We start from the raw sequence: 19978 nt of genomic DNA, 5'->3' as shown, positions 1-19978 counted from the left end.
TGTTGATTTGATACTTTAAGCTGGACAACTCATCGGTTACCGGCGTAAGGGCAGCGTTGAGATCTTCTGTTCTTTTCACTAGAGCTGCCTTTTCGGTCTCCCAGTGGGTTCTATCAGCACTGAAGTCCTTTTTCAGTTTTTCAATATTTTCCAAAGTAGTCTTCAGCTCTGATTTGTCCTTTAAAGTCTTAGATTGCTATGTTTGAATGTTTTGCCTCAGATCATTGACTTGGGATTCCTTCATATTTAGTTCAGCCTGCAACATGAACAAGATAGGAGGAATTATGAGCATCTTATTTGAAGTCCTAGGCACAATACAAGTATTTTACTTGGCACTTGGGGGCTAATGTACATTGCTCTTTTTTCAAAGACAAATCTTTAATGACCTGGTTTAGCCATGACTGATTACACCGACTCATGGGGGCTACATATCTGGATTTTTGTTCATAATTCTGGTGATAAGTCCCGGCTTAGCCATGCTGATTAAACCGGCCCTTGGGGGCTACATGTGCAAAACTGAGCACTCCTATTTGAAGTTCTGACTCAACTTGTCATTTTAAGCCAACCGCTGGGAGTTACATATGTGAAATTAAGAGCTACATTTTGAAGTCCCGGCTTCAGCTATGCAGCTTAAGCCGGCCCTTGGGGGTTTCTTGTGTTGATTCTGCAGTTCTAACATGCTATGACATGGATATCAAGATCAGCAAGGATATTTAAAGTCTATAGCATATTCAAGTTTATCTTATCCAGTAGACTTGGCGGCTGACAGATATATATTTGTGTGAGACAAGGTTTTTGCTTACCTCAAAACGATCTTTCATAAGATTAATCAAGCCGGCTTCAAAGTCACGGCTAGTGTGGAGGCGGTTTAAGTAGCCAGTGTGGAGCTCCTGGGCATTAAATTGAGCATAGCTTTCCAGATCCAGTTTCCACTTGCCTTTGGCAGCAGCTGAGATTTCCTCTTTGGCACTGTGCTTGGAAAGGACGGTGGGGTTACCTGGTGCAGTGTAAGCCATCCCAGTAACTATGATGTCTTCGGTTTCTTGAGCCGGCTGAGCAGGGCTGGGCGGCTTAGCATTCTCTGGGTCAATATTCATGGGGTCCGTGGTGACGCGGTGCTCTTCTGGTAGTGGATCATCCATGGTTGCTTCAATAGTTTGATGCAAAGACTCAGACATTGTCTACTTCTCTGGATTAGTGACCTTGGGATCTTCGGCCGACTTAGCAACTTTCAGCCTCTTGCTAGGTTTGGCCATAGCACTAAAAGAAATACCTGATGAGATAAGTATATCAACTGAATAAGGTGTTAAAATAGGCAGGCTTAAGTGTTCTTACCTAGGTACAATCTTGAAAAGAGGGACGTGAGTCCCAGTTGAGTCACTAGAAGAAGAGTGAGAGGTTCCCTGATAGTTTGAATCAGAAGGGTTAAGAGGTTGTCGAAAAAGACCCACCTTTGGAAAAATTAAGCCGGAAATGTGAAGCCTCTGCTTAGCACTTGTGGGGAACCAGCGTGTTGGGTAAGCCAGTAGATAATATCCCACCACTGTTGTTCCGGGTTGTGCGACAAACTTCATGTTGTTGTTTCTTCATAATAAAGTTGGGATCTAAGTAAGCTAAAGGGTGAGAAAATCTTACTTTTCGGCTTGCCTGACGCACACTATGTCTGATCAGAGGTTCAGAGTCAGATGAAAGGATAGTTACCTCTTAAACATTTGCTTGGCTTCCTTCCGCATCATCCTGAGTGATCATTATCAATAAGATGTACAAAAAAGGAGCCAAGGGAGTCAAGCTTTACCTCTGACTCAGAGTTGTCTAAAGCAAGCTGATCTGCGAGAGTGGTCTTCTCTCTGGCAGGCTTTTTGACAGCCTTGTTTTTTTCCCTGGCCTTCTTGGCCAGTTTAACCTGAAGCTTCTTCTTCCAAAATGAGGAGTCAGCTTGCACAAAGTCAAAACAAGAATGAGAGAGCAGATTAACACCTAATGAATAAATGGAAGAATTGTTTAAGTACTTACATCTGGAGCTTTATTCTTTGTATAAAATGGAGCTAAGCCGGTCTTGCAACAATCTTTCCAACTCTCACTGAGCAAAGACTTGGTCATTGTGTTGATTGCATCATCATCCATTTCAATTTTACAGTGACGTTGAGGATCTTTCACGCTACCAGTATATTCACACATTAAGCCAGGCCGGCGACTTAGGGGTAAGATCCTCCATGCGACCCAGCATCGAACTAGGTCGATTCCAGTTAAGCCATTGGCCATTAAGGCTCTAATCTTTGAAAAAAATGGGCATATATTTGGCTCGTGCTTCCGTGTTGATCTGCTCTAGAAGATTATGTCTGTTGCTGAGCCGGCTTTCGCAGAAACCTAGCAGAGGATATTCATTTGATGGGGAGGTATCTTGAATATTAAACCATGTCTGGTTCCAGTCATTAGGATGACTGGGAAGTGTGGCAGCAGGGAAGGTGGCTTATTTCCACCTCTCAATGGAAATGCCGCCTAATTCTAGGCTAGGCCTGTCGGTGAACTCGGTCTGCCAGTTTAAATAGTAAAATTCCCGGAACAGTTTGAAGGAAATATGCCCTAGAGGCAATAATAAAGTTATTATTTATTTCCTTATTTCATGATAAATGTTTATTATTCATGCTAGAATTGTATTAACCAGAAACATAATACATGTGTGAATACATAGACAAACATAGTGTCACTAGTATGCCTCTACTTGACTAGCTCGTTAATCAAAGATTGTTAAGTTTCCTAACCATAGACATGAGTTGCCATTTGATTAACGGGATCACATCATTAGGAGAATGATGTGATTGACTTGACCCATTCCGTTAGCTTAGCACTTGATCGTTTAGTATGTTGCTATTGCTTTCTTCATGAATTATACATGTTCCTATAACTATGAGATTATGCAACTCCCGTTTACCGGAGGAACACTTTGTGTGCTACCAGACGTCACAACGTAACTGGGTCATTATAAAGGTGCTCTAAAGGTTTCTCCGAAGGTACTTGTTGGGTTGGCGTATTTCGAGATTAGGATTTGTCACTCTGATTGTCGGAGAGGTATCTCTGGGCCCACTCGGTAATGCACATCACTATAAGCCTTGCAAGCATTGTAATTAATGAGTTACAGGATGATGTATTACGGAACGAGTAAAGAGACTTGCCGGTAACGAGATTGAACTAGGTATTGAGATACCAACGATCGAATCTCGGGCAAGTAACATACCGATGACAAAGGGAACAACGTATGTTGTTATGCGGTTTGACCGATAAAGATCTTCGTAGAATATGTGGGAGCCAATATGAGCATCCAGGTTCCGCTATTGGTTATTGACCGGAGACGTGTCTCGGTCATGTCTACATAGTTCTCGAACCCGTAGGGTTCGCACGCTTAAAGTTAGATGACGGTTATATTATGAGTTTATGTGTTTTGATGTACCGAAGGTAGTTCGGAGTCCCGGATGTGATCACGGACATGACGAGGAGTTTCGAAATGATCGAGACATAAAGATCGATATATTGGACGACTATATTTGGACACCGGAATGGTTCCGGGTGAGATTGGGACAATACCGGAGCTCCGAGAGGTTGTCGGAACCCCCCGGGAGGTATATGGGCCTTAATGGGCTTTAGTGGAAAGGAGGGGGAAGGAGCAAGGGACGAGGCACCCCCCCCCCCAAGCCCAATCCGAATTGGGAAGGGGGCCGCCCCCCCCCCTTTCCTTCCTCCCTCCTTCCTCTTCCTTCCATCTCCTTCTCCAAATAGGAAAAGGAGGAGTCCTACTCCCGGTGGGAGTAGGACTCCCCCCCTTGGGCTCGCCTCCTCCTCTTGGTCGGCCCCCTCCTCCACTCCTTTATATACGGGGGAGGGGGCACCCCAGAGACACAACAATTGATCCCTTGGATCTCTTGCCGTGTGCGGTGCCCCCCTCTACCATAGTCCACCTCGATAATATCATAGTGGTGCTTAGGCGAAGCCCTGCGTTGGTAGAACATCATAATCGTCACTACACCGTCGTGCTGAAGGAACTCTCCCTCAAAGCTCGGCTGGATCGGAGTTCGAGGGACGTCATCGAGCTGAACGTGTGTTGAACTTGGAGGTATCATGCGTTCGGTACTTGATCGGTCGGATCGTGAAGACGTACGACTACATCAACTGCGTTGTGCTAACGCTTCCGCTTTCAGTCTACAAGGGTACGTGGACAACACTCTCCCCTCTCATTTCTATGCATCACCACGATCTCGCGTGTGCGTAGGAAAATTTTGAAATTACTACGTTCCCCAACAGTGACATCCGAGCCTGGTTTTATGCATAGATGTTATATGCACGAGTAGAACACAAGTGAGTTGTGGGCGATACAAGTCATACTGCTTACCAGCATGTCATACTTTGGTTCGGCGGTATTGTTGGATGAAGCGGCCCAGACCGACATTACGCGTATGCTTACGCGAGACTGGTTCTACCGACGTGATTTGCACACAGGTGGCTGGCTGGTGTCAGTTTCTCCAACTTTAGTTGAACCGAGTGTGGCTACGCCCGGTCCTTGAGAAGGTTAAAAAAACACTAACTTGACGAACTATCGTTGTGGTTTTGATGCGTAGGTAAGAACGGTTCTTGCTCAGCCCATAGCAGCCACGTAAGACTTGCAATAACAAAGTAGAGGACGTCTAACTTGTTTTTGCAGGGCATGTTGTGATGTGATATGGTCAAGACGTGATGCTATATTTTATTGTATGAGATGATCATGTTTTGTAATGGAGTTATCGGCAACTGGCAGGAGCCATATGGTTGTCACTTTATTGTATGCAATGCAATCGCCCTATAATTGCTTTACTTTATCACTAAGCGGTAGCAATAGTCGTAGAAGCAATAGTTAGCGAGACGACAATGATGCTATGATTGAGATCAAGGTGTCGCGTCGGTGATGATGGTGATCATGATGATGCTTTGGAGATGGAGATCACAAGCACAAGATGATGATGGCCATATCATATCACTTATATTGATTGCATGTGATGTTTATCTTTTATGCATCTTCTCTTGCTTTGATTAACGGTAGCATTATAAGATGGTCTCTCACTAAATTTCAAGATAAAAGTGTTCTCCCTGAGTATGCACCATTGCCAAAGTTCGTCGTGTCCAGACACCACGTGATGATCAGGTGTGATAAGCTCTACGTCCATCTACAACGGGTGCAAGACAGTTTTGCACACGCAGAATACTTAGGTTAAACTTGACGAGCCTAGCATATGCAGATATGGCCTCGAAACACTGAGACCAAAAGGTCGAGCGTGAATCATATAGTAGATATGATCAACATAGTGATGTTCACAATTGAAAACTACTCCATTTCACGTGATGATCGGTTATGGTTTAGTTGATTTGGATCACGTGATCACTTAGATGATTAGAGAGATGTCTATCTAAGTGGGAGTTCTTAAGTAATATGATTAATTGAACTTAAATTTATCATGAACTTAGTCCTGGTAGTATTTTGCAAATTATTTTATAGATCAATAGCTCGCGTTGTTGCTTTCATATGTTTATTTTGATATGTTCCTAGAGAAACCTGTGTTGAAAGATGTTAGTAGCAATGATGCGTATTGGATCCGTGATCTAAGGATTGTCCTCATTGCTGCACAGAAGAATTATGTCCTTGATGCACCGCTAGGTGACAGACCTATTGCGGGAGCAGATGCAGACGTTATGAATGTTTGGCTAGCTCAATATGATGACTACTTGATAGTTTAGTGCACCATGCTTAACGGCTTAGAATTGGGACTTCAAAGACGTTTTGAATGTCATGGGCCATATGAGATGTTCCAGGAGTTGAAGTTAATATTTCAAGCAAATACCTGAGTTGAGAGATATGAAGTCTCCAACAAGTTCTATAGCTAAAAGATGAAGGAGAATTGCTCAACTAGTGAGCATGTGCTCAGATTGTCTGGGTACTACAATCGCTTGAATCAAGTGGGAGTTAATCTTCCAGATAAGATAGTGATTGACAGAGTTATCTAGTCACCATCACCAAGTTAGTAGAACTTCATGATGAACTATAGTATGCAAAGGATGACAAAAATGAGTCCCGAGCTTTTCGCGATGTTGAAATCAATGAAGGTAGAAATCAAGAAAGAGCATCAAGTGTTGATGATTGACAAGACCACAAGTTTCAAGAAAAGGGCAAAGTGAAAGAAATGGAACTTCAAGTAGAATGACAAGCAAGTTGTCACTCCCGCGAAGAAGCCCAAAGCTGGACCAAAGCCTGAAACTGAGTGCTTACACTGCAAAGGAAATGGTCACTGGAAACGGAAATGCCCTGAATATTTGGTGGATAAGAAGGATGGCAAAGTGAACAAGGGTATATTTGATATACAGGTTATTGATGTGTGCCTTACTAGTGTTTATAGTAGCCCCTGAGTATTTGATACTTGTTCGGTTGCTAAGATTAGTAACTCGAAACAGGAGTTACATAATAAACAGAGACTAGTTGAGGGGAAGTGACGATGAGTGTTGGAAGTAGTTCCAAGATTGATATGATCATCATCACACACTCCCTATACTTTCGGGATTAGTGTTAAACCTAAATAAATGTTATTTGGCGTTTGCGTTGAGCATGAATATGATTTGATCATGTTTATTGCAATACGGTTATTCATTTAAAGTCAGAGAATAATTGTTGTTTTGTTTACATGAATAAAACCTTCAATGGTCATACACCCAGTGAAAATAGTTTGTTGGATCTCGATCGTAGTGATACACATATTCATAATATTGATGCCAAAAGATGCAAAGTTAATAATGATAGTGCAACTTATTTGTGGCACTGCCGTTTGGGTCATATCGGTGTAAAGCGCATGAAGAAACTCCATAAAGATGGATTTTCGGAAACACTTGATTATGAATCACTTGATGCTTGCGAACCATGCCTTATGGGCAAGATGACTAAGACTTTGTTCTCCGGAACAATAGAGAGAGCAACTGACTTATTGGAAATAATACATACTGATGTATGCGATCCGATGAGTGTTGAGGCTCGCGGTGGGTATCGTTATTTTCTGACCTTCACAGATGATTTGAGCAGATATGGGTATATCTACTTGATGAAACATAAGTCTGAAACATTTGAAAAGTTCAAAGAATTTTAGAGTGAAGTGGAAAATCATCGTAACAAGAAAATAAAGTTTCTATGATCTAATCATGGAGAAGAATATTTGAGTTATGAGTTTGGCCTTCATTTAAAAACAATGTGGAATAGTTTCACAGCTCACGCCACATGGGACACCACAGCGTAATGGTGTGTCCGAACATCGTAACCGCACTTTATTGGATATGGTGCGATCTATGATGTATCTTACCGATTTACCACTATCGTTTTGGGGTTATGCATTAGAGACAGTTGCATTCACTTTAAATAGGGCACCATCAAAATCTATTGAGACGACGCCTTATGAACTGTGTTTTGGCAAGAAACCAAAGTTGTCGTTTCTTAAAGTTTGGAGCTGCGATGCTTATGTGAAAACGTTTCAACCTGATAAGCTCGAACCCAAATCGGAGAAGTGCATCTTCACAGAATACCCAAAGAAAACTGTTGGGTACACCTTCTGTCACAGATCCGAAGGCAAAATATTCGTTGCTAAGATGGATCCTTTCTAGAGAAAGAGTTTTTCTCGAAAGAAGTGAGCGGGAGGAAAGTAGAGCTTGATAAGGTAATTGTACCTTCTCCCGAATTGGAAAGTAGTTCATCAGAGAAATTAGTTCCAGTGATTCCTATGCCAATTAGTGAGGAAGTTAATGATGATGATCATGGAACTTCGGATCAAGTTACTACCAAACCTCGTAGGTCAACCAGAGTAAGATCCGCACCAGAGTGGTACGGTAATCCTGTTCTGGAGGTCATGTTACTTGACCATGACGAACCTACAAACTATGAGGAAGCGATGATGAGCCCAGATTCCGCGAAATGGCTGGAGGCCATGAAATCTGAGATAGGATCCATGTATGAGAACAAAGTGTGGACTTTGGTGGACTTGCCCGATGATTGGCAAGCCATAGAAAATAAATGGATCTTCAAGAGGAAGACGGACGTTGATAGTAGTGTTACTATCTATAAAGCTAGACTTGTCGAAAAAGGTTTTTGACAAAGTTCAAGGTGTTGAATACGATGAGATTTTCTCACTCGTATCGATGCTTAAGTCTATCTGAATCATGTTAGCAATTGCCACATTTTATGAAATTTGGCAAATGGATGTCAAAGTTGCATTCCTTAATGGATTTATTAAAGAAGAAGTTGTATATGATGCAACCAGAAGGTTTTGTCAATCCTAAAGGTGCTAACAAAATGTGCAAGCTCCAGCGATCCATCTATGGACTGGTGCAAGCATCTCGGAGTTGGAATATACGCTTTGATAAGTTGATCAAAGCATATAGTTTTATACGGACTTGCAGTGAAGCCTGTATTTACAATAAAGTGAGTGGGAGCACTACAGCCTTTCTGATAAGTATATGTAAGTGACATATTGTTGATCAGAAATGATGTAGAATTTTTCTGGAAAGCATAAAGAAGTGTTTGAAAGGAGTTCTTTAAAAGAAAGACCTCAGTAAAGCTACTTACATATTGAGCATCAAGATCTATTGAGATAGATCAAGACGCTTGATAAGATTTTCAATGAGTACATACCTTGACAAAATTTTGAAGTAGTTCAAAATGGAACACTCAAAGAAAGAGTTCTTGCCTGTGTTGCAAAGGTATGAAATTGAGTAAGACTCAAATCCCGACCATGGCAGAAAATAGAAAGAGAATCAAAGGCATTCCCTATGCCTCAGTCATAGGTTCTATAAAAGTATGCCATGCTATGGACCATACCTATTGTATACTATGCCCTGGTTTGGCAAGGGAGTACAATGGTGATCTAGGAGTAGATCACTGGACATTGGTCAAAATTATCCTTAGTGGAATAAGGATATGTTTCTCGATTATGGAGGTGACAAGAGATTCGTCATAAAGGGTTACATCGTTGCAAGATTTGACACTGATCCAGATGACTCTAAGTCTCAATCTGTACACATATTGAAAGTGGGAGCAATTATCTAGAGTAGCTCCGTACAGAGCATTGTAGACATAGAATATTTTTGCAAAATACATACGGCTCTGAATGTGACAGACCCGTTGACTAAACTTCTCTCACGAGCAAACCATGATCACACCTTAGTACTCTTTGGGTGTTAATCACATAGCAATGTGAACTAGATTATTGACTCTAGTAAACCCTTTGGGTGTTGGTCACATGACGATGTGAACTATGGGTGTTAATCATATACATATATGAATATTGGTGTTAAATCACATGGCGATGTGAACTAGATTATTGACTCTAGTGCAAGTGGGAGACTGAAGGAAATATGCCCTAGAGGCAATAATAAAGTTATTATTTATTTCCTTATTTCATGATAAATGTTTATTATTCATGCTAGAATTGTATTAACCAGAAACATCATACATGTGTGAATACATAGACAAACATAGTGTCACTAGTATGCCTCTACTTGACTAGCTCGTTAATCAAAGATGGTTAAGTTTCCTAACAATAGACATGAGTTGTCATTTGATTAACGGGATCACATCATTAGGAGAATGATGTGATTGACTTGACCCATTCCGTTAGCTTAGCACTTGATCGTTTAGTATGTTGCTATTGCTTTCTTCATGACTTATACATGTTCCTATAACTATGAGATTATGCAACTCCCGTTTATCGGAGGAACACTTTGTGTGCTACCAAACGTCACAACGTAACTGGGTCATTATAAAGGTGCTCTACAGGTGTCTCCAAAGGTACTTCTTGGGTTGGCGTATTTCGAGATTAGGATTTGTCACTCCAATTGTCGGAGAGGTATCTCTGGGCCCACTCAGTAATGCACATCACTATAAGCCTTGCAAGCATTGTAACTAATGAGTTACAGGATGATGTATTACGGAACGATTAAAGAGACTTGCCGGTAAGGAGATTGAACTAGGTATTGAGATACCGACGATCGAATCTCGGGCAAGTAACATACCGAGGACAAAGGGAACAACGTATGTTGTTATGCGGTTTGACCGATAAAGATCTTCGTAGAATATGTGGGAGCCAATATGAGCATCCAGGTTCCGCTATTGGTTATTGACCGGAGACGTGTCTCGGTCATGTCTACATAGTTCTCGAACCTGTAGGGTCCGCACGCTTAAAGTTAGATGACGGTTATATTATGAGTTTATGTGTTTTGATGTACCGAAGGTAGTTCGGAGTCTCGGATGTGATCACGGACATGAGAAGGAGTTTTGAAATGGTCGAGACATAAAGATCGATATATTGGACGACTATATTTGGACACCGGAATGTTTCCGGGTGAGATTGGGACAATACCGGAGCTCCGGGAGGTTATCGGAACCCCTCGGGAGGTATATGGGCCTTAATGGGCTTTAGTGGAAAGGAGGGGAAAGGAGCAAGGGAGGGGGCGCCCCCCCCCCCAAGCCCAATCCGAATTGGGAAGGGGGCTGGCCCCCCTTTCCTTCCTCCCTCCTTCCTCTTCCTTCCCCCTCCTTCTCCAAATAGGAAAAGGAGGAGTCCTACTCCCGGTGGGAGTAGGACTCCCCCCCCCCCCTTGGGCGCGCCTCCTCCTCTTGGTCGGCCCCCTCCTCCACTCCTTTATATATGGGGGAGTGGGCACCCCATAGACACAACAGTTGATCCCTTGGATCTCTTAACTGTGTGTGATGCCCCCCTCCACCATAGTCCACCTCAATAATATTGTAGTGGTGCTTAGGTGAAGCCCTGCGTCGGTAGAACATCATCATCTTCACCACGCCATCATGCTGATGGAACTCTGCCTCAAAGCTCGGCTGGATCGGAGTTCGAGGGACGTCATCGAGCTGAACATGTGCTGAACACGGAGGTGCCGTGCATTCGGTACTTGATCGGTCGGATCGTGAAGACGTACGACTACATCAACCGCGTTGTGCTAACGCTTCCGCTTTTGGTCTACGAGGGTACGTGGACAACACTCTTCCCTCTCGTTGCTATGCATCACCATGATCTTGCGTGTGCGTAGGAAATTTTTTGAAATTACTACGTTCCCCAACACAATTCTACAATGGGTTCCTGTTGGAGATACACCTCGCAGAACACTTGAAAATTGCAGATGTTTGAAACAGAGTTGGGCCCAATATCGAGGATGGAGTTTGAAGAAGTATAACATGTCATGGAAGAATCTTCAGCCGGGTGGGGTGAACCCAGGAAGCATGTGATCAGTAAAAACTACAACCTCGCCTTCCTTTGGGGCGGGTATGGCTTCGTCTCCTGGAACTCTCCAGTGGATATCCTCTTTAGGGGCTAAGACGCCCTCCTTGACATGGTCATTTAGAGCTTCCTCCGTGACAGTGGAGACAACCCAGTTGCATGAAGTAACAGTCTTTGTCATTTTTTGATGAAAAGCCTAGAAAAAAAGAGATTATCGGGTTAAGAATGATGTTAAGCCGGCTAGTGATTTGAGGACAGGTATGCAAGGCGAGAATAATTGATCAACAAGAGTAAGTGCTATAAAGATGAGCATGGTTAAACCGACGGGGAATAGCCGGGTTATGTCAGGATACTACATTGGCAGTTTAAAATTACTCAAAGATAAGTCGGCAACTATTCAATGAGCTACAGATTTGTCATTTAAGCCGCCATGAGGGGACTAATGATATATGGTGGGTTATGGCTTATCATATAAGCTGCCCGTATGATCGCAGTGTGACAGATCTGAAAGTGAATTTTTGCTAAGTAATGGACAAACAGATTCCACAGATTGATGCTACGGTTTTGGATCTGCGGCAGTTCAGAAAATAAAATAAATTTTAGACCTAAAGTGAAGGCAGTGGAAGAACTCATGTGTTTAGATGGATCTTATATAGAAAAGGTGTCCACTGCGATTGGAAAAGGGATGTTAAGCTACTACCGCGTGTCTTTGGTATCATGTGCAGAATCAACTACGTGATCTAAAGAAGGAAAAGAAGAACAGAGAAGAACTCCGGCGAACTGGGCAAACCCTAATGGAGATCTGCTACGTGGGAGGAGGAGTGCTTACTGATGTTGTTGAAAAGTGGAGGTGCGCCGCAGTGCTCTGGTCCGTTCAGGTTGATGCAGCGGACAGAGTTGAGGCAGTTGACGAAGGCCGACAGCGGTGGAGCTCGGGCGCGCAGGAGCGTTGCAAAGAGGAAGACGAAGACGAGGGGGCAAGGGTGAAAAAAAATGAAAAAGGACCCCCTGCCCCTATTTGTAAGGAAGTGGATAGATGGCATGCGCGAGAATCGAGGAGGCCAAAAAATGATTATGTGGTTATGTGGACGCCTCGATTTTCGGGAGGTCCATTAAGATAAAAGATCTGTTAAGATGTCCCGAGCTTTGTGCGAAGTTAATGAGCAATGACATCATGGCGGGTCAACACAGTTCTGAAATGTGACGTCATGGCGGGTTGCAATGAAATGGCACGAAAAAATTCTTCTAAGTCAAGTGACGAAGATTGATGTGAACAAGTTCAAATCAACCTGGGGCCTAATGTTGGGGATATAACTACTGGTATGACCCGTCCAGGAGGGGCCGGGTCATGCCACTGGCGACTTAAGATGAAGAGGCCCAAGAAGATATGAAGATGGTGGTTCATAGAGCAAGCTTATTGAAGGCCCAAGACCCGGGGACGATTTGAGGCCCACGAGTGTGAGCCGCCATATGCTTAACTTGTATTGTAAGGCAAGTTTAGTTAGTTACCGAGCCGGACATGTTGTGTATGAGCCGGCCGGGACTTTGTAAGCCGCCGGGCATCAACCTGTATATAAAGGAGTGACCCGGGGGCGGATTAAAAAAAGAAAACAACTGATCAGGTACTAGGTCAAGCGTATTCGCTCCCTGGTAATCGAAACACAAGCAATACAATCGAAAGCAGGAGTAGGCTTTACCTCAATGAGAGGGGCTGAACCTAGGTAAACTCTATGTGTCCTTTGTCCTGTTTAACTCCTTTTAGCTAACCTAGCTGCGATGGCTCCACACCTAAGTCCTTTTGCTAGGGCATCTATCATATTAAATCCACGACAGTTATGCTAGTCATGATGACAAGATAACCAAGACAAAAAGGCAAACGAAAAATATTTTTGTATTTTTGTAAAAACTTTTTAGAACTGGGGGAGATGAAAACGAGAGGCAAATGGCAAATAAAGTAAATGCAAGGAGATGAAAGTTTATGCGTAGGTACTTGATATATGTTGATGATGTATCCACGACAACGGCGCCAGAAATTATTCCTGCTACATGTGAGCTGCGTTGGGATTTCCCTGAAGACGAGAGGATGATGCAGTACAGTAAAGGTAAGTATTTTTCTCAGTTATGAAACCAAGGTTAACAATCTAGTAGGAGAACCAAGCAACACTATGTAAACATCACCTGCACGCAAACAACAAATACTTGCAAGCCAACACGTAGAGGGGTTGTCATCCCTCAACGGTATTGAGAAAGATTAAATTGTATGGGTTTTGATAAATAGATCTAACAAAAACACAAAATAAAATAAATAAAAGAAAACTGCATCAAGGTATTTTTGGTCTTAATATATGATAGAAAATAGATTCGGGGCCCATAGTTTTCATTAGAGGCATCTCTCGAGAAAATAGCATACGGTGGGTAAACAAATTACTGTTGGGCAACTAACAGAAAAGCAAATAATTATGACGATACCCAAGGAAATGATCATGTATATAGACATCATGTCCAAGATTAGTAGACCGACTCCTAGCTACATCTACTACTATTACTCCACACATCAACCGCTATCCAGCATGCATCTAGTGTATTAAGTTCATGAAAGAAGGGAGTGATGCCTTAAGCAAGATGACATGATGTAGACAAGATAAACTCACATATGAATAAACCCCGTCTTGTTATCCTTAATAGCAACGATACATGCATGTCATGTCTCTTTCTGTCACTGAGATTGAGCACCACAACATCAAACCCATGGCAAGAAAAATCGATCTAGTTGTCCAAACCAAATCAATAATTTAGAGAAACAAATACGAGGCTACAACAATCATGCATAAAAGAGTTCAGAGAAAACTCAAATAATATTCATGGATAGAGCTGATCATAAACTCACAATTCATCGGATCCCAACAAACACACCGCAAAAAGTCACTACATCAAATAGATCTCCAAGAACATTGAGGAGAACATTGTATTGAAGATCAAAAAGAGAGAAGAAGACACCTAGCTACTAACTATGGACCCATAGGTCTAAGGTAAACTACTCACGCATAATCGGAGGGGCAACAAGGATGATGATGAACCCCTCCGTGATCGTTTCCCCCTCCGGCAGAGTGCTGGAAAAGGCTTCTAGATTGGATCTCGTGGTTCTGGAACTTGCGGCAGCGGAAAAAGTATTTCGTGGACTCCCCTGAGGGTTTTGGGATTTTAGAGTATTTATAGAGGCGGAGGTAGGTCAAGATGGTGCCTGTGGGCCCCACTACTCACCAGGGCGCGCAGAGGCCCCTGCCGCGCCCTGGTGCCTAGTGGGCCCCACTTTCATCTTCTCATGGCCTCCAGAGCTTCCAGGGTCTCTTATCACCAGAAAAAAGAACTCCAAAAAGTCTCGTTGCATTTGCACTTCGTTTGGTACTGATATTCTGCAACGTAAAAAAACAAGCAAAAAACAGCAACTGGCACTGGGTGCTAAGTTAGTAGGCTAGTCTCAAAAAAATTGATATAAAGTTGCTTGTAAATGTATATAAAACATCCAAAATTGATATTATAATAGTATGAAACAATCAAAAATTATTGATACGTTGGAGACATATCACTGCACCAGGGGCTAGCTTGGAGCAGCGGCTTGCTCCTCCACTTGCCCGTCTGCAGCCTCGTCAATGGTACTGACGGCATGGGGCAAGGAGGGAGGTGGAGCAGTGAGTTGCCTAGCTCGTATCAGGCAGGCTTGGCGGGCCACCCAGCCAGCTTTTATGCCGTAGAACCCCTCTTCCTACTCGTTGGATGCCATGAAGAGTGTGCAGAATATGATGCAAGGAGGAGATGGGGAGCGAATGTGTGGTGCGGTCTTGCCCAACGTCTGCCTCGTTTAGATAGCGGGCGGACACGAGGAGCCAACCGGCGTTGTGCTTAATGCCGGCCGGCCGGCTGACGAATGTGTGGCCACAGTAGGTATCTCGACACACACGCTGGTTCAATGGAGCTAGGCAGGGCATTCTGAAGCCGATTAAATGAGGCGAGGAGGCGTGTTCAGCTGGGCGCTTGGCCGGCTTGCCACTTCAATGCCAGAGGCCGTGTCCGCTCTGACCAGGCATGAATGCGAAGCTGACACTCTAGAGTGACGCCGACTGTTCCGGCGGGAAGGTGCGGGGGCAAAGGAGTTTTTTTTTTGTAGACCGGGTTAGTCAGACGCGGGCGTAACTGCTATCTTGTCTTCAGTTTGCAGGAAAGTGTGCGTTCGGACCGCCAAGTGGACCGATACATGCCCGCGTTCGTTAGCACATGTCCGGACCATACTATCCCCGTTCGTTGGCACATGTCCGGACCGTACCATCATCGTAGATGCCCTAAAGTTTCTTCCTCGCCTCGGTGGATGCCGCAATCGTCTTTGCCTCAGCCTCGGCGTGCCGCTCCTCACGTTGTCCCACCACCAGCCCCGAGCAATGCAGAAACTTACTAACACAAACTAAAATCTCAGGCACCTGAGATTTAGCAAAACCACTCTGAGATACATTTTCAAGGCAGTTGAATGCAACTCATTAGCACATGGCTTTCAAATGACATGAAAAGATTTCAATCTTACGCAGAGATGTATGATTCTTTCTTCAAATGAAAGAGATGTATCATTGCATTCTTCATTTTTGCTCTAGTGCCAGACATCATGTAACCCAGTTGGTACACGTCAAACATTCAGCCTAACATGATAACGTTGTGTTGATGAATTTGGTAGACTGACTGCACGTCCGAAAGACATGGATTGATGAACCAACATAAAGTACAAGTGTTTACAAAGACTAAACTCTCACTAATGTCAATGCAGAAGCCGGTAGATCAAACGGTGGAGTAACATGACCTTGATGACAGAGTCGGCGGTTCAAATTTATCTCCACCTAGGGCCTCCCAACCTGATAACCTCCTCGGCACATGAATCATGGTGAAGCCGCCTGGCATCACTGTCATCCTTCTTCTCAGTTACGTCGCCGTACAGGTCTTTCAGCTTAGCTAGGTTGCTCGAGGCGGCAGCAGCCTTCTCTTTGCTTGTATCCCCAAAAGGACTAGATCGATGCTCATTCTTGCTCCGACTCCGGCTCCTGCTCCTGCTACGACTCCGGCTTCTGCTCCTATGACATGAGCTGGAGCGTCTGTGTCTACTATTGTCACGCTCGCTTCCGTAATCCCTTCTTTCTTCTGAATGCCTGGACCTGTAATAGTCACAATCCCTGCTGTCACGGTCATAATCACGCTCTCTGTCATGGCTTGAACGATCACGCTCTCGGTGACGGCTTGAATGGCCAGTATCTCGGTCATGGCTTGAACGGCCAGTATCTCGGTCACGGCTTGAACGGTCAGTATCTCGGTCACGGCTTGAACGGTTACCTTCTCGGTCGTGACTTGAACGGTCATTGTAAGGCCCCTCCCGACTTACACTGCGACGAAATGGTGAAGATGATCTCCGATGATCATCTTGGGTGACTGTTCGCCGCACTGGGGAAGAATCCCGTGTGGAAGCACGGTGTGGCGCACGCTGTCCAAAAGAAACCGACAGAGAAGCTTTAACAGAAGGGGGGCGACGGGCAGTGTCCTCTGATCCGTGGCGACTGTCTCCAGTCACCCCAGAAAGCTTGGTAGGCAGCTTCATCTTCTCAAGATTGGTTGTTACTTGACGAACTACTGGAACAGGAACTCTTGGAAGGATACTATCAAAGTAGTACTGCCAAGGAAAACAGAGCAACATGCTGGTCAATATAAACTTGCTGACATAAAGTCAAATTAGGTGACACAATTCAATCCAATCTTGTGATATGGCCATTGAGAATCACAAATAAACCTTTAACCAACTATCTATGAATTTGACACAGCTTCTTGGAAAAGAGAAGAGCATATACTATGAACAAGCTATGTTGTTGAACCATGACTTGCCTGCCTAAGAAATTTGTCCAGCTAGTTGGCATAGTTTCTGAACATATATACAATAAACACAAGATTAAAAACTGTTAACAGCATCAGAAAATAGAAGGTGAGAAGTAGCATGGAGAAATAAACTCATGTAGTATAGTAATCTAGTTCACATGAGAATTAAAAGGATTGGCTACAGGAAGGTGAGACAATAGAGAAAGGAACAAACATTCTTCAGTTATAACGACAGAAACAGGAAAAAAAATGTCAAACAAGTGCACTTATTTTTATTCTGAAAGCAAGAACTTGAGATGCAGACCTGTCCAAGTATAAGATCACGCACATATACACCCATGGTTGTCATGCGACCATTAGATCCGGGGGAGAATTCCTGCATCAAGACAAAAATAATAATTATATGGCTAACTAGCTAATTAGTTAATATGATGAAATCAAATGGACTTGATATATTTCCTTATTAATTATAAACTTCTATTCCTTGGTTTGTACACCATGACTTCTGCAATTAGCACATCTTTCTTGAACAAGCTAGTTGCAGGCCATATAGCTCCTCTAATGGAAGCTCAATATGGTTATGGTCTTATGGACTTATGAAAGTACATATAACAGCAAAAAACATAAAAGTACAAGAAATATACAAATGAAAACTCAAAAACAGCAATACCTCATCATCCTTCAAGTAGGGCTCATACCATGTCCATAGGATCTTTGGATCTGCAACATATCGAAGATACAAAAATCCTATCTGCAAAAACAAACACCAATTGGTTATTTAGTAGAAGCCAGCTGATTATCTAACATGATAAATGAAGACAAACAAAAAATGCTCACAAATCCAATGCACAGACTGGTACACTACTGCTTGCAAACTTTGTTCATCCACGTGTCCTAGGACCAAAATCAAGACACAAGGCCATGCAAGAAAGCAAGTCATATGACTGTTAGTGGTTATAACCAAAATGTAATAAGTGAACATAAAAAAATGGAAGTGTTGATTGCTTAGGATAGGTTGATAACACCAGTTTGTCACTGCAAACATACTAACACTTTGTTTTCGTACAACTTTGACATACAACCTAGTGCACGCATTAATCACAAACAAATGTAAAGAGTAGACACAACAGCCATGATGCGTGTATTTGTCAAAAGTAACTTATGTCAAAGAAACTTACAGCTCTAATGTATGGCGAGTCAGGATGCTTCAACAAACCATGCATCTGTTTCACAGTAAGCTTCATTGTGAAGAACTTGTAGAGGAGACAAAATGCAGTGGAAGGACCCCTACAATTGCCAGTCATCCAAGGCTCCACATGATCAACTTGGTTGTAGATCTCGTCAATGACCTCATGATAGGTCTTCATCCTGTAGAGCTCCTTGAAGTAATCAGAAGAAAGAATATTCATACAGAGAACCTTCTCCATCAGCATATCAATGGGCTTCCCTGAAGTCTGTATCTCCATATTTCAGCGAACACAAACCTGGACCAAAAACAGAGGGATCCTCTCAGCTTAAAGCCTCAAAGCTTATGTCACACACAAGTAGAAAAGTATAATATAATGAACCTTTTCCCAAAATACAAAGAAAACTGGATTTAGTTCTGATAGAAATATTACGCAAATATTTACAGATGTATTGCCACCTGAGAAAAATGTAGATCAGTCTTTACCTCAAATGGCTGAAAATTCATGTGTCCCTTACTACCCATGAAATGCCCAATTAAGCTCGGCAAATTCTACTATGTTACCATCAGTGCGTCTGACAAGTGACAAGTAATGGCACGCAAGCAAACCCCGAGAGTGGCTGATAGTTTTACCATGTACTCAATTAAGAGAGTCCCAACTGTGATGTCCAGACAACCTGCACTGAGCCTTTTCCACTATCTAGCCTAAGGATTCCCCCCCCAATAACCCCAATAACTTAATCCCTCCAAATCGCTGATGCGGATAAATGCAACCCACCATACACTTGTATTTCTATGGGGCCAAGTAGAACTAGACTAGAACTATTTTACACAAAGAATTTTCCGTCGCCTTTAATCACAAGATTCATCGGAAACCCTATCGTTAACGTACACGATTTCGCCAGAGTACATTCTCATCTATTCCGCACCTAATATAATAGCAAAAAAGGTCTCAAACTAGTAATTGCCTCTACTTAACTAATAACTGGCGAGATGAATCTATGTACGCAGAGACAGAAGAGATACTCACACGCAGGATGGCGAACCCTAGGACCTCCTCGGCTTCGAGCGCGGGCGGCTCGCGGAGACCCCAAAGCAGACGGGATGACGACGCTAGGTAGAGGATGAACTCGTATCGGCTTCGACGGCGGCGGCGGCGGCGGCGGGTGAGATGGTTGGGATTCGTCGGTAGCTGGGAGGTAGCTGGAGATGGATGAGGGAGGGGAGGGGAGGGGAGGCTGTGGATTTGTGGAGGTGTGGGAGAGTCGCGTACGACTCGGAATCCAATCATCTATTGGGCTTTTCCAAGCAGCTGATGCCCTTTATTGGGCTCTCCGCGAGGTTTTGCCCGTTACAGGACCAGACTACATGTTGGGCTCTTTTCCTCTTCTTCTTTTCAAAAAAATTGATGGATGAGAGATTTTATTGTTGTTCTACTTGGTTTCAATTTTTTTATTATTTTTTTTTACTCAATAAAATCTCCAGTACAACATATGTATACAGAAAATAAAGTCACAAGTACATATGTTCTTCTTGGTCTCGCATCCATATGTTGTACTGGAGTATTATTTTTTCACTCAAAAAAACTTTTATTTTTTGTAGAAAA

The 19978-nt window shown here is 43.2% G+C and overlaps 1 protein-coding gene across 6 annotated transcripts; it reads right to left on the bottom strand.

Annotated features, from left to right (window-relative positions):
* Positions 1-15869: 15869 nt before the first annotated feature.
* Positions 15870-19646, bottom strand: LOC119328645 (pre-mRNA splicing factor SR-like 1). Of its 6 annotated transcripts, none has more exons than XM_037601637.1 (6): positions 19403-19646; positions 18365-18670; positions 17857-17937; positions 17491-17562; positions 17162-17232; positions 16858-16986 (listed from the first exon to the last, which is right to left on the bottom strand). In XM_037601637.1, the coding sequence occupies exons 2-5, from the start codon at positions 18650-18652 to the stop codon at positions 17200-17202; spliced, it is 474 nt and encodes a 157-aa protein (XP_037457534.1). In that variant the 5' UTR covers positions 18653-18670; positions 19403-19646; the 3' UTR covers positions 16858-16986; positions 17162-17199. The 6 variants fall into 6 exon arrangements, 3 of the variants coding, with proteins under 3 accessions (XP_037457520.1, XP_037457534.1, XP_037457528.1); XM_037601631.1 differs by having other exon boundaries at positions 16863-16986; positions 17196-17232; XM_037601623.1 differs by lacking the exon at positions 17162-17232 and having other exon boundaries at positions 15870-16986; positions 19403-19635.
* Positions 19647-19978: the final 332 nt, after the last annotated feature.

Source organism: Triticum dicoccoides, chromosome 1B (genome assembly GCF_002162155.2).
Source record: "Triticum dicoccoides isolate Atlit2015 ecotype Zavitan chromosome 1B, WEW_v2.0, whole genome shotgun sequence".
Taxonomy (NCBI): Eukaryota; Viridiplantae; Streptophyta; class Magnoliopsida; order Poales; family Poaceae; genus Triticum; species Triticum dicoccoides.
The sequence above is the reverse complement of the archived record's forward strand: the minus strand, read 5'-3'. Positions and strand labels throughout refer to the sequence as shown.

Bases quoted from the DNA above. Each gene is read 5' to 3' on its own strand.
- LOC119328645 (XM_037601623.1), bottom strand. From the start codon at position 18,652: ATGGAGATACAGACTTCAGGGAAGCCCATTGATATGCTGATGGAGAAG. The intron at 17,938-18,364 runs GTAAGTTTCTTT...TTGTTTTTGCAG, and splicing joins ACTCGCCATACATTAGAGCT to ATAGGATTTTTGTATCTTCG. The intron at 17,563-17,856 runs GTATTGCTGTTT...GTCTTGATGCAG, and splicing joins CCTACTTGAAGGATGATGAG to GAATTCTCCCCCGGATCTAA.